General features: G+C 52.9%; 1 protein-coding gene across 9 annotated transcripts in view; it reads left to right on the top strand.

Moving 5' to 3' along the window:
- Window positions 1-14,841, top strand: part of CELF2 (CUGBP Elav-like family member 2) — a 518,459-nt gene that overhangs the window by 469,638 nt on the left and 33,980 nt on the right. For all 9 annotated transcript variants that reach the window (XM_041765402.1, XM_041765403.1, XM_041765408.1 and 6 more), the window contains one exon: window positions 2,374-2,508. In XM_041765402.1, coding sequence (XP_041621336.1) covers window positions 2,374-2,508 — 135 coding nt within the window. The remainder of the gene's footprint in view (window positions 1-2,373; window positions 2,509-14,841) is intronic.

The following is a 14,841-nucleotide window of genomic DNA, read 5'->3' as shown; positions in this document are numbered from 1 at the left end:
GGATTACAGGCAGAGGACAGCGGAGTAGAAAACCCGCACGCTGCCAGCTGGGCTCCGGCCGTGCCAGCGGTGAGATGAGGACCACGCGCGGTTCTAATAAACATTTGTAGGACAGATTAACGAGCATCGAGGGAAACAGGCCGTACGTAAAGCTGCCACAAACACTGAAGGACAAGCAGTGGGTGGTTCTCTTTAGTGCAGCTCGTGAAGGCTTCTTACTGTTTGACGCCCATCCATCCGTCCTGCGTAGGTCATGCATCGCCTGCCGTGTGCGGCTCTGGTGCGTGTGTCTGTCCGTGTAGGTGGACAGGAAGGTCAGACAAAGTCTTAGTCCCCGGAGAGCTTGGTGTCTAGCTCTGAGGGTAAGAGATACGCACACCGTAAGGTCAAGGGAAGACATGGTGACTGCCGTGGCCCTGAACTGCGAGGCTGGCGAGCCTACAGATGACGCTGCACCGGGGTGCATGTTGGATGCAAACTCAGCCTCCTCAGAGCGCAGCTGTGACTTGTGTCAGGAGCGCTGCCCCGGACGCAAGGGTCTCAGGCCTCCGCCCAGGACCGGAGTCTCCGACCCCGGCAAGTGGGCTGAGTTCCTTCCAGCTCTGGGGTTACCCCCCTGCGGGCAGCTCAGGGGAAATGTCCTAGAGGACCCCGGGCCCCCAACCAGGAGGGTGGCCCTGCTGCCCACTAAGGGTGCCAGGCATACACTGGGGGCCTGCCTCTCAGTGCAAAGCCACCCCCTCGTCAGCACAGCTGAGCGTGGGCAACGCAGTCTGCTTATGTGGTTCATGCCACCAACGAATTCGAGGGACATTAGTCACAAGAGGGCCAATTGGGGGCACGTGGGTCTGAAGAAATGTGCCTCAGTCCCCCTAGCATCACTCAGAGCCTGGCCCTGTCGCCCACGCAGGTGTGACGTGAAGTGTGTTGGGCCCACACTGAGCCCAGGCGGCCCCTTTGCCTCAAGGACTCCCCAGAAACCCAAGACCAAGCTTCCTCAAGTACCATGTTCTCGCACACATGACCCCGTGTGACCCTCGATCATGGGGAAGGGCAGAGAGAGTCGGTTGACGGTTTGCACCAAGGGGAGCAAACGAGGCTGCCGACATCTCCGCTTTCCTTACAGAAGTGAGCAGGACCCCGCAAATACTTGCGCCCCAGGTGGATTTGGAGAAACAGGTGTTTGGCTTCCATCCCGAGCCGAGAAGGCTGGGGGTCTCCGGAAGAAGGCAGAGTTGTCGTTTGGAGCTAAACGAGGAGCCGTTTTGCAGCAGAAACATCAGGAGCTCCGAGTCGGAGCAAGTCGTGACCCCGGCAGCCGGCCGGAGGGACAGGCTGGGGTGCCCAGCAGCCTGCGCGGAGCCAGAACGTTCTCTACCCCTCCGTCCACCGCCCTGGCCTAGAAGGAAGCTGTGATCCCGCCAGTCTCTCCAAAGCAGATTAAATTTGCTCAGTAGGCATTTTTTAAGTACCTGGATTTGAGACATGAGAAGAAGGTAAAATTAAGCGGATCACTTAACTCTAGTGTCTTTGTGCATAAAGTTCATCCGTCAAGGGAGAGAACCATGGTTTCCTGCTTCTGGGATGTACTTTAGTGTGAAGTGAATGATGGAGAAAGACTGAGCATTCAGAGCCCCTTGGGTTGAGAAACCGAGGTGGGGAGGCGACGCCAGCCCCCCCCTGAGCCCCCCCAGACAGGTGCCACCCCACGTCTCCGCTGCTCCCACCCTCGCCTTCTCGCAGTTTCCCTTCCTTCTGCCTCCTTTCTCAGTCTTCAGTAGCCAGATCCGTGCCAGCTAAACGCGGCCCTTCTCCAGAACACAAAAATGCAAGCACAAGCACTTCACAAATAAAAATATGACAGCATTGCCATTTTTATTCTTTTTTTTTTTTTGTATTTTTTGCATTCATCGGATGTTACGTGGGCCCCCCGTGGGCCCGTTTTAAAGTTCACAATTACAGCAGGCCTGGGGAGAGGACAGCAGTGGCCATCGCGGTGGCAGGGTCCCGAGGACTCCCTGGGCTCGACCCTGCACCCGTCGTTGTGCTGCGCGGCTCACGTCCTTCGTCAGGTGTCATCTGCCCTTGGCGGGACGCAGCCGTGCAGGAAACGAAGGCGGGGAGCAGCGGCCCCGATTGCACAGCTGTGGGGGGCCAAGCCAGGGCGCCATGCACTTGGGGCTGGGAGCAGGAGCTCGTAAGGGTCGTGGACGCCGGGGGCCCACCGATCCCTGCCATGGCCAGTGCACGCGCACGGTCTCCTTGTCTGCCGCTTCCGGTGGGAGGACATATGGGGGGCACCGGGCCCTCCCGGGGTCTAGAGCGCGGCCGCGCCAGCCCCTTGCTAACGTGGCGACTCTCTTCCCTCCGCAGGCATGAATGCTCTGCAGCTGCAGAACCTGGCAACGCTGGCGGCGGCCGCAGCCGCGGCCCAGACCTCAGCCACCACCACCAATGCAAACCCTCTGTCCACCACGAGCAGTGCCCTGGGAGCCCTCACCAGTCCCGGTAAGGGGGCTGCTGTCCTCCCTCTGGGGACACAGTGGGGGGTGGACAGCAGGTGTTGTCGGGCCGGGGGGCACTGGGGCCGTGTAAAGGTCCTTGAGGACACCAGGCCTGAGTGCCTGTGTGTCTGATTTTCTGAGGAAGACGGGGTCCACCATGCTGGTGGCCGTCCCCGCTCACCCCATCTCAGCCGCACTGTCCGGTGGGCGCCAGTGCCCCTGTTTGTTCTGCTGTCTCCGTTGTGGCCATCCGGGAACCCCTGCCGACCCCCCAGGGCCCCGGGAGTGCAGCGGGCCTGCTCCACAGCAGCCCTGGCCTGCGCGCCCGCGTGCTTTCAGAAGCCACTGTCTAGGGAGGCCCGTCCTCGTGGTGGCTCCGGGTCGCCTTCTGAGCGACACCGTTTAAAGTCTTTCTCCTCGGAAATGTTGCTGCCTTATTCAAAAGCAGATGCCATTTTTCTTTTCATCCGAGCCAGACATAATGTGGTTGCTTGGATACCACGATCTGGGTCTTAAAAACTGTTTTGCTGGCTTTCCTTCCTCCCTGAATTTTCTAGACCTTGAGAGATGAGCGCCCCTGCCCACCCCGGGTGTGCGGAGGAGGACGGTGGTGCTCCCGGGCTCCCCGCCAGCTCTGCAGACCCCCGGGCCTCTGCAGGCTCTGCCCGGAATGTGGTCGGTGTCCACCAAACTCGGAAAGGTTAGCTCGGGGCTCACTTTCAGGAAACCCCAAAGGAAGCAGGGCGCAGGGCAGGCCGCTCTCCTAGGGCTCGTGAGGGCCACAGCCCGTGGCTCGTAGATGACACGCTGGGTGTCACACATGGTCTTGGAGGCCGGTCTGCAGGGACACACCTCAGGGACATGCAGGGGAGGCTACAGGGGATCGTCGTCCACGCGCCGTCCCCCACTTCGCACCCCCCACCCCGGCCCAGCAGCGGCACAGAGGTGCGGTAACTTCGTTCTCTAAAATACCTTCTGAAATGTACAGTCGCTATCTGCGGGCCTCATTTGGTGCCCTACGTGGTATTTCCAAAAAAATCAACTTTCAGCCTTTTTTTTTTCCAGCATATTAGGTCATAACACTAACACAATATGCACTCGTTATTTAAATAAATCCTTCGGTGAGCCTGTTTAAGAAGACATCTTTGACATCGACTCCCGCCCTCTCCCCCCATGAAAATAGTAGTGACTTTTCTTAAAAGCAAATTAAACATTTGACCTCGCTGATTTACCTGTTTTATAAACCAGGTTGAAAGTCTTTCCTTAAATAAGGATGTTTCTCTCCCCTGTGAGGTTTATGGAGAGATTCCATTAAAGGAGCACAAAGTATCATGTGCGCATTTTACTGTATCTTTCGTTAGAAGCTGATATTTTTTACTCTCTTTTACCTGGAGAGAAAAAAAGCTGTGAGTCATGGACAGTCTGGATGCTTTCTATTTGCTTACGTAAAAATAAAGAGGATTAGCTGTTTAAAAAAGCAAACAAGGGATCCCTGGGTGGCGCAGCGGTTTGGCGCCTGCCTTTGGCCGGGGGCGCGATCCTGGAGACCCGGGATCGAATCCCACGTCGGGCTCCCGGTGCATGGAGCCTGCTTCTCCCTCTGCCTGTGTCTCTGCCTCTCTCTCTCACTGTGTGCCTATCATAAATAAATAAAAAAAAAAAAATTTAAAAAAAAAAAAAAAGCAAACAAAAAACAATGTTAGCTTTATTTGGCGAAAGTGAATTATTATAATTTTTCCAACCTTGGCCTTCACCTTCTCTTCCTTTTATTAAGAGGAACCAGAAGAAACTGATCACATCATGGGCAATAAAGTGGAGGCAAAAAAGAAAACTTTTCCTTAAGGGCCAAGGGGCCATTTAGCCCAGTTTGGACCACCAGCCCTTAAAGACTTTGCCTTTGATATATTTAGTGCCATAGCGACATAAAAAATTGTCCTGTCATTCCAGAGACGGGCCATTATCCTAAGTGGGCATTTGGGCTAATGATATGTGGCCTGTGGCTTGCATGTGAGAGCTCATGTAATTTTGTTAGAATACGTGATATTTGGGCTGGAATGTGCCTTGGCTCTGGGGACTCGGTACTAATATTTGGATGTCTCATTCTTTAAAAGAAGACTTGGTGGTTTAAGAAGCTGAGTGCAAATGGGACGCGAGCCGGTTGGTGTAGACAGAGGGGTTGGTAGAGAAGGTGGGGTCAGGCACTGGACTGCGTGTCGGGGTGGGGAGCACGGAGGACCCCGGGCAGCACAGACATGCCCCTGCTGCCCCACACCTCCCACCAGGTTGGGGGGTCTCAGATAGTAAGTGAGTCAGAGCCCCATATGGGCCCGGCGGTGCTGTGAGGACACACTAGACACCATATGGCGGCGAGGAAAGGGACACGGAGGCCACATGGATGGCCGGGGGAGGCCCCTGCTGCAGGCCTGGATCCCCGAGCATCCCGTCCAGTAGGGTCAGCGGCTCAGATATGTTGTGAGCTTCTTCCCCGAGGTTGTGGGGGGGGGGGCCTCTCAGACAGCTGACGACGATGGCCTGCATGTTGAAGGAACTTCAGACACATTTAACCACTCCCAGGTTTTTCCTGAGCTCTTCCTAGAAGGGGAAATGTGTCCGAGACCTACTTTCCTCCCCCCCCCCCCTCCGCCCCCATAGCAAAGTGTCCTTAACCTCTGCTCTCAAAGAGGAATTCTGCGGAGGAACCACTGAAAGTGGCTTTGCTCCCCTCTGTTGAGCTTTTGCATAAGAGCTGAACGTATTTCATTAGAATCCTGAAGTGCAGCAATGATTCTAAATCCACGTTGCAATTATTTTTCTTAAGCGTTAACTTAAAAATATATATATATCTGGCATTTAAGTGAAAGTAAATTATTTGTCTAATTTCCATCGGGGACTTGTTCAAAGTTCACGGAAGATGTGGTTGGTGGAATTCGTGCCCCTCCACTTCATCAGAGCGATTTCCTATGAAGGGGTTCCCAAGGCCAATGCCATTACTTGTTTTTAAATAATAAAAAGCGGGACCTGCCATCGTGGTCCCGGTAGCGAGTCCAGCCCACCTGTGAGATGCACTGATGAACCATCACGTGGCTCCCCACAAGCCCCGACTTTACCCTGTTTTTAAAGATGCCCCCTACACTTCAGAACAGTCCATCTTGAAAGGAAAGGGACAATTCAATCCCCCAAACCATTAATATTTTTCAATAATTGTAAATTTATCATTTCAATTTTGCATATGCAGGCATAGTCTCCCTAAAGCATTATTAGAAATGATTTTAAACAGTCTATGCTTTAAAACATGAAAGATTAAGCTTTAATTTTTGTTAAAAAAAATCCCCTTAGGCAATAAATAGGTTCCTTTGTCTCATGGCCTTGAAATAAAAATTAAAATAGTTTTAAATTGCCCATGGTTAGAATAAGTGTTTCGTGCAATTATCAGATGGTAGTGAATAAAATTAGAAATTAAATCATGAAAGAATAAAAACCAGGTAAATGCATATTACGCCTTTTATGGGTTTCTCACGGGTCTTTTGAAGACTAATTTAATCGTGTTTCTTGTCTTTTATTTTGATATGATAATTTTTCCTTTGTTTACCTCATTCTCCTATTTAGTTAATTAATTCTTGGGTCATTTCTTCTCCAAATTCTGAACCTGTGTTTGACGAATGTGTCTCTGCGTTGGTATAAAAAGGAAATTGTCTACAAGATGTGCAGTGAGGTCTTAAAGAAAGATGACAATATTTGTCTTCTCCCCAGCTCGTGGATTTGTTGTTTATTCCCCATGTTCCTGAGAGCTTGGGAGGGAGCGTGATTATTACCGCACGGGCGCACGTCTCCGGCATTTTCTCCCTCGAACGTCATACCACGTTCATGTACCACATTATTCCACTGACCACCTTCTGTTTTTGTTTTGTTTTTTCTTTTTTTAAGATGTTTTAAAATTCTCCAAATGCTTCTGTAAGTGCACTCAATCAAGTACACACTTCAGGATAATAGATAATTTCTTTTGATAGCATAAGGAATTTCCAAATGTTGGGGAGGATTTTTTCCATTCCCACTGTTGGCTTTTTGAAGCCTTCTCCCTTCAAATCCTAGTGGTATTTTTTCCTGCCCATGTTGGAGAGGTTGCTTGCGTCCTTGAAGGCTGTGACAGGTGCAGTCTTAGGGAAATGGTGGCCCCTCCTTAGGGAGCTCTTGGAGGTTCACGGAGCCTGGGGCTGTTTTCATGTGGGGTCGCCAGGTAGGAAGGACCAGTGAGGGGTTACCTTCAGCGTCACGCGCTCCTGTCACCAGGGCAGCCAGCCAGTAGTGGGGAAAAGCAGAGAGGGAGGCCGGGAGTCATCCTCAGGGTCACCCCAGAGGCTGTCATGTGCCTGTATGTGTATCTGCACGTGTGCCCTCCGGGGACCCGTGTCATGTGCAGAGGTGTGAGTGGGCCCCACAGTCCCCCCACCCAAGCCATCACACGCGGGACAGGAGCACCAGGGTGGAGTGTGATGGAGCCAGGAGAGGGACAGATGGACAGCAGGTGCTGGGAGAGGCCACCCCCCATCCCCCGAGGCTGCCCCTCTGGTCCCACAACTCGGGAAGCCTGAAAAGAAGATTCGTCCCCAAAGCAGTGCTTCCCTCCTGCCCTCTGTCCCTGCCACGTGGCTCATGTCACCTTCCCTCAGCCACTTTATACCAGGTCTAGGTAGCTTGTGTTTCTCCGCCACACATCCAGGCAGTTCTGGTGCCTTCTCTGGAGCATCCTGCTTTGCCCTCGCAGTCGACACTCCCCTGTGCCGTCACAACAGCCTCCACATCCACTCTTGCCCTCCGTCCACTTTGCACACTGATGGCAAAACAAGACAGGTTGGCCAGACTTGCCATGCAGTTCGGCACCGCCTAGAGTCCAAGAGGCCGCTCGGCGCGGTGTTCCGGGTGCTCCCCAGGCTCCCTCTACACTTCTGGCTGTCACCCCCCCCCGCCCCCCCCCAACTCCCCTCCAGCTACATCAGGCACTTCTCCATCCTCTCCAAACAGACTGTGGGCCTTTGTTCCTGTTGGCTTCTCGGCCTGAAGGGCCTTTGCCTATTTCCTCCTCTGAAACTCCTGTGTCACTAATTTACTGCGGCATCAGCGCTTGGGGAGATTAATATGTGGGTTTAAGTCTGGCGTTCTTAATGCACATGGTAAAAGGTGTAGTTTGTATATTATGTGAATTAAGCTTCAGTAAAAAAAAAAAAAGTTTCACAGTAATTGATAAAAATTGCTTTTAATACTCTAATACTTTTAAGAATCATGGCAAATGCCCCCTCCACCAAGAAGCGTCCCAGGAAGAATTAAGTGCTTCCACATTACAGTTGTAGCATAAATACTTGACAGGTTCGAAGCCTGAGCTCCCTTAGATGCTCCTTGTGGGTGGAAATGGAGGGCAAGCTGCAGCGTCCAGCTGGGAAGAGGCTTCTAGAAATGCCATCTACCCTGATGGGCTACCCAGGTACAGTCATCATACTTCTACTAGAACACGTATTTTTCTTCTGTAGGATGGTGGTTTGAGCACCTGCCTTGTCTCTCACTGTCTCAATAGTGAGTTTGCTCGAAGTAGGAACAGTATTTACCGGTCATGCCCCTTGCTTTTGGAACAGTACATCACAGGCCCTCGGATGGTTTCTAATTCACTCGAGTAGCCACGTGTCAGTGTTTTAGGACAGGTGTTTTAGAAGCTTCTGTTGGGCCTGGGACAGTGTGCACATCTCTGAGAAGGGACCTGGCTCCACCAGGTGATGAGTGACAGAGTCCTCACAGCCACCTTCGACCAGGGATCCTGGGCTCCAGCAATCCAAAAACCAGCCACACCTTACCGATGTGTATTCCGGTCTGACAGGTTCCTGAAGGATGAGTCATGCTAGTTTAGGTTAGTACAAAACCCCATAAAGCAGGTGTTTAATCATTTTACCAAGATTGGCTTTCAAAATGTTCTGATGTCACGATACAGATGTGAAGAGTCTGGAGTCAAATAAAGGCATTTCATTTTGAAAGGAACCATCTACTCCAGTGTGGGCTCTAGAAAGATCCTCCCCAGCGAGCACCCCTGAAGCCTGGGTGCCTCACGGGGAGCACAGCCCCCTCCGCGTGCCGGTGCTGGTCAGCTAAGGCAAGGGCCCCGTCCGCTGCCTGGATGCTCTCACCTCCGCTGTACTCAGCCTTGACCTGCGTCTCTGACCACCCCCCCTCCCCGTCTTTCTCTGGACGCTCCTCTTTTTCCACTGCTATTACCAGAGAAAAGTCTCAAAACACTCAGTTTTTCCCCGTCATTAGCTACACTTTTTAAGTGTTTCAATGGGAAGGTCGTTAAAATTAGCTATTTATCTGTGGGGTTGGATCAAACAGCTTCACACCCGATTGCTACAGAAAGAACTGGCAGTTCCATTCTTTGCTCACTTCCTGCAAGTCTCAAGAATTTTTTTTTTTCCTTTGAGAAGGGTTCCGTGTGTTAACTTGTTCTTGACATTACCGGGCTCGCCTTATTTTCATTGACGTGAATGGAATTGAACATGATGTAAAAGCTCCATAAATAAAATGTCACCATAGTTAGTGACTATGGATTTCGGGACGTATTTTTTTCATTCAGTCCGCACGTATTTGCTGAGCATCTCCTGTGTGCCCAGGACTGGGCTAGGCGCTTGAAACCTATCAGTGGACGAAGCAGACAAAAATCCGCATCCTCGTGGAGTTTTTTTTGTTTTGTTTTGCTTTTGTTTGTTTTAAAGATTTTATTTTAATTTTTTTTTATTTATTCATGAGAGAGAGAGAGAGAGGCAGAGGCAGAAGCAGAGGGAGAAGCAGGCTCCACGCAGGAAACCCGATACAGGACTCGATCCCGGGTCTCCAGGATCACACCCTGGACTGAAGGTGGGCGCTAAACCGCTGAGCCACCCAGGGACCCCCCTCGTGTCGTTTCTATCCTAGCCGTAGCTTTTCAAAAAGCCGCATCTCCACCAAAGTCAAATGATCTGGTGAGCCCTGGACTATGAACTGTAACTTTGACACCCTTTAAAAAAAAAAAAAAAAACCTAAACCAATGCTTTTGTTTACGTTCTATCAAAATTTCGTGAATGAGGCCAAAGTGGGGAAGGGGGGGTGGGGATCTTCTTCTTCTGCTCTCTCCCTCTTCTGTAAGCTTTGACACTGTTTGCACATTTAGCACGAAGTTCTGAGAACGGGAGTGAAGCGAGTCACAGTGAGAGGTGTACCTGCACGTCTGCTCTGTGGCCTCTCAACGGAAACATTTCAGGAGAACCAAGTTATTTCCAAAGTTCTTAGGCATTCAAGACCTACTCTTGTGTGTGGGGTGGGAGGATTAGTTAGTGGTCTTTCTAGTACGTGATTCTTGATTCGTTTGGCATTGATCATCCTACTTCTAGGGTTTAAAAACAAATAACTACAACAACCACCACCATGCAGATATGTCCCAACCCAGGAGAGTGTCGCTGGGCTCTGCACATGTGCTGGCGTCTTGATGTGGAATTTTACCTTACGTCTCGCTTATCATCCAGGAAATGGGAAGCCTGTTGGGCCACAGAGGCGGACCGGCGGCCGTTTCCCTAAGTCATCCCCGTGTCCTAATCTGCCAGAGAGCCACTCCTGCCATTGCAACACATGGCGAGGCAGATGGGCAGCCACAAGGCTGACGGGGAGCCCCTGGCCTGGAGCACACTACAGTCTCTTGACAGCCCTGAGCCCATCTAAAGCCTCATAAAGCTGCCCAGCCGGGGGGCAGAGGCATTTATGGGTCACCCCCTCTCCGCAGAGACGCCAGCCCATTTTTCCTGTGCCCATCGTCCTGGGGGGGACAGGCCCCATGTGCATTCCCAGGGCCGTCACCCACTTGCCACTCTGTGTTGTGCTCGTGCCTTGTTTTGGGGCCGCTTTTTAAGATTTTTCAGATGTGGGCTCCTGTTCTTTGTATGTTGGCTTGCAGTGGCTCTGGAGTCTGTGCTGTGCCAGCATCAGATGCTGGTGTCTAAGGCACCAGCATCAGATGCCTTTGTAATATGCGTACCAGCTCAGAGGTGTGTTTTCTGCACGACACAAGGAGAGTCTCCTCTCCCCCAACTACCTGGGGGAGACTACCTGGGCTGCCACTGTGTTACCGCTGCCAACACTGGTAAGAAGCACGCATGGGTCACTTAATTGCTTTTTACATTACAGGTGAGAAAACCTTTCCGGCCAACTGTTGCCAACGAATGTTGCTAGTCACGCTTCCCACAGGTTTAGGATCTAAGGTGTATCTTTTAAGACTTGAAAGCAACACGTAGGAACATTTAGTTCCTAGGTGCTTGGATCCCATGAGCTGCTATGGACTAGATGTAGGGGCAACGTGCAAAAAGTAAGCAGAATGCACCCATCAGATCCATCTGGTTGAGAAGCGCAAAGTCAGTTAAAGCAGGTACGAGGTGTCGGGGACAGGAGACGTTCTGTCCTGAGGGGGTGGGGGAAATCTGTGATAGAACAGCTGACATTTGAGCCCAAACTTTAAGACGAGGTAGGATTTTGAGATGCCGAAAAAGAATCGAAGGTCTGGCAAATGTGCCCAAATGTGAGAAAATGCTGGAAAATGATTTAGCCAGCCACTGGAAACTCATCTCCTTGTTCGCAAGCATTAGACGGATGGGATATCAGGGCCAGGGAGGGGCCCTGAACGCCGAGGGTCAGGAGCCAGAACTTTCTCTTGAAGGCAGGACTTTGAGCACAAGAAAGTCCACCGTGGGACTTGCCTTGCTGAGCGGATGTGCGTGAGGACGGGAATGAGGAACTGGAGGTGGAAGACGCGTGTTGCATGTGGGGCCCAGCATTTTGATCCATAGAGAAGGGAGGCAGGAAGGAGCCGGCAAAGCTCGTGGCAGGTGATGGGTCGATTTTGCACGTGCTGAGCCGAGGCACACGTGTGATCACGTCCACCAGCGTCAGCCATGTGGCCGCCGAGTTTGTCGTGGAGCTCAGAGCTAGAAGGGCAGCTGGGGAGTTGGCGACAGAGGTGGGGGGACGGACTGAAGCGTGGGGGCGGGTGAGAGTGTCAAGTGACCACCGCCAGACAGAGCCGAGGAGGAGGCTGCGTGCAGCGCACTGGCCGAGGACGGCATGTGCGGGCAGGCCGGAGGAGCCACGTGGTGGCCGCGGGGAGCGCGAGCCAGGCCACAGGAGTTTCAGGTGGGAAGGGGATGGCAGTGAGAGCACAGAGCCTTCTGTTCGAAGTTAGCAGCTGGGCAGGCGGGTCCCCACCTTGCATGGCCTGGCTGCTGTGGAGTAGATGCCACAGCCCTGGAGGCCGTGCGAGGGGAGGAGCGTGGGGCCGGAGGTGAGAATCCCACATGTAGGTGTGCTATGTTCGTGCAACTCTGTGATTGAGGAGACGTCTATAAAAGTACCAGGGTCAGGAGGCATGAAGATGGAGAAAACCTAAACGTATTTCTCAGCTAAAGAGGAGCCAAAATGAAAGAGAGAGGAGGCCAACGGGAAGCGAAATGGAGGGGCTGGGCACAAGGTGGTCGGAGGGCTGGAATCGACCCTCCCAGTGGGTGGCCTGTGGCGGCTCTGTCACCAGCTGGGAGGGGGACCCCTGCCGTATGCATATGGGCCTGTGTGATGGGGCGCGGCATGCAGGGACGGGGGAGCCTCGGAAGAGGGAACTCCGTCTTCCCCCGTGAGACACTAGCAGGCACAGGCCAGGATCAGCGAGCATGCAGGGAACTGCGAGCAGAAGGGTAGTCACAGCACATGCAGGTTCAGAATTTCAATATGGGGGCATCCGGGTGGCTCAGCAGTGGAGCGTCTGCCTTCGGCTCGGGGCATCACCCCGGGGTCCCGGGATCGAGTCCCGCATCAGGCTCCCCACAGGGAGCTGCTTCTCCCTCTGCCTGTGTCTCTGCCTCTCTTTCTCTCTCTCCTCTCTGTCTCTCATGAATAAATAAAATCCTAAAAAATAATAATAATAATAATAATTTAAGTGTGTAGTGCTAGAAACAAAAAAGGTCACACCCAGGGCAGAGGTTTAAAAAGGAGGCAATCTGGAGAATGTTCTAGAGAAGTTACAGTTTCATTTTCTTTCCTAGGGCATGTGGACATCTTGACCAAGAGTTGTTTTGGAGCAAGTCATTTCATCTTTATTTAATAGTTTTCTAAGTTGTGAAGTGGAATTATTCATTTTTACTGAAATATTGAGGTTAATATGTACATAGAATGCACACTGTCACTTTTAAAAACAAACCAAAAAAAGACAACACTAAAGTAAAGGCAGAGGGAGAAGCAGGGTCCCTGCGGGGAGCCTGATGCGGGACTCGATCCCAGGACCCCGGTGTCACGGCCTGAGCCAAAGGCAGCCGCCCAACTGCTGAGCCACCCGGGCACCCCTCTAACCCCAGCTTCTGACATAATCAGCCTCCTCCTACCCTGTCGTCCCTCTCTCCCCACCCCCGCCCCAAAAATCCTTGCAGGAAATCAACTAAAATCGGAGGCCCAGTTCCCATGGAGTCACTGCCCCCCCAAGACACCCGGTGTTGTGGGAACGCCCCAGGCTTGTGAGCAGCTGATAACGACAGGGCTGGCATCCTGGCCCCATTACTGTGTCTCCTCGCGGCCTCCCCTGCGCCTGCGACAGAGTCAGAGCTTGTTTGGGACGGAAAGGCAACCACGGGCTCTGGGTCCTCAGTACATTTGGTCGGTGTAGACGGTTTGCTGTTCGCAGGTATTTTCTAAAGCACAAAGCCACTGTGCTTTCACCATCCGAGTGTTCATCTGCCATTAACGTTGTTCTGCTGTGGCTCAAAGAGAAATCTCTCACCGTCCAGGGGCAGAGGGAGGGTGGATAACGTGGGGAAACTGAGGCACCGGGATCCTAGTTAGCTTGCTCGTTTCTGGGGTAGGTGTGAGCTAGACACAGACAGCAGACGAGGAGGAAGGGGCAGCGATCGGGTGGGAGAGACGTTGTAAGAGGGGAAGCGGTAAGTGGGAGAGACCCCCTCGCCCCACTTCCTACAGCTCCCTCTGGGTCTGGAATCTGTAAAAGGGCAGAGGAGTAACCACGTCACCCCAGACTGGGACTCTCGGTCTTCCTCCCACCTTCCAGCAGCGTTTACCTGTGTCCCTGCAGGGGAGGGGAGGTGCCAGGCTGCTCTTGGCCTGGGCCCTGTGCCCGCCCCACCGACGCTGAGGAGGCCCCCAGGGTGCCAGCTTGGCCACCGCCTCCAACATGGGAGTTACGTTGGTGATGAGGCGGCAATGGCTTTGTCCATTCTCTTTTTTTAAAATAGCCACACTGTGGCCTGTGAGCAACCAGGAGGAGTTTGGGGAGATCCATAGCCTCCAGCTCTGCTGTGGCCTTGGGGGCCCCCTGTGAGGCACAGTGTAGGGTGCAACGGGCTCCCCTTGGCCTTATCCCATGGGAAAGTGGACACGGCCTCCAGTGTGCCTGTCTCAGGCTTCAGGATCGCTTTCATGTATTCATTCAGCAAATATTTGATGCCTGGTATGTGTCGGGCTCTAGGAAATTAGGCACAGCTCCTCATTAACAAGTGTACCTGCTGGTGGGATTTTTTTTTTTTTCATATGGAAGATAGAACCGTATCTCAGTAGCCTGAGGTTTTTGTTTTTTTTTTTTTACTCCAGGTTTCGCGCCTCACAGCACCTGCTCCCTTCCTATCACAAGCCCAACCTTACCTCCCCTAGAACCTCCCACCTTCTTCAGCCCCAGACTTTCCACACCCCGCCTGGTAGAGTCGGGTGCCACGGCACTTGGGGTGCCTCTGAGACCAGTGGCTCTCACATGTTAGTGAACAGGAGACACACCAGGAGGCCATGCTAAATCAAGTCCCAGGCCCCGCACCCAGAAATTCTGGTGCAGGGGCCCTGAGGGTAACCTCCAGGTGACTGTGGTTCAGGGGGGCCTAGACTGTAATCTTTAAAAAGTGAATTTCTCCTTTAAATGTGTGCATGGCACAGGTCCTCAAAGGGCAGTGTGGTCTCGGCCTCCAGCAGACAGCTGAGCTCCCCCCAAGTGGCCGGCAGAGCAGCTCAGCAGCCCCGGGGCCACGGGGCGGACACTTGCCACCCCAAGTCTGGGCTTCTCCCTGTGTCGTTTTCTCTGTGGTGGAGCCATTTAGGACTCGGGCCAGCCGTGCTCCGTGGGTGGGAAAGGGGAAGTACAAGGTGCGTTGTGTCTTAGGCTTGACCAGGCTCAGGCTCCTGTGGGTGTGGATCCGGCCTGGGGTCTTCACGTCCAGTTACGCTGTGGGCAGTGCCAGTGGGAACCTTCGCCAAAGTGCTGCCTCCGACTTCTTCCTGCTTGGAGGCCTGGGGGTTT

The sequence above is a fragment of the Vulpes lagopus genome, chromosome 8, assembly GCF_018345385.1.
Source record: "Vulpes lagopus strain Blue_001 chromosome 8, ASM1834538v1, whole genome shotgun sequence".
NCBI classification, from domain to species: domain Eukaryota; kingdom Metazoa; phylum Chordata; class Mammalia; order Carnivora; family Canidae; genus Vulpes; species Vulpes lagopus.
This window is presented reverse-complemented; position numbering and strand designations above follow the sequence as displayed.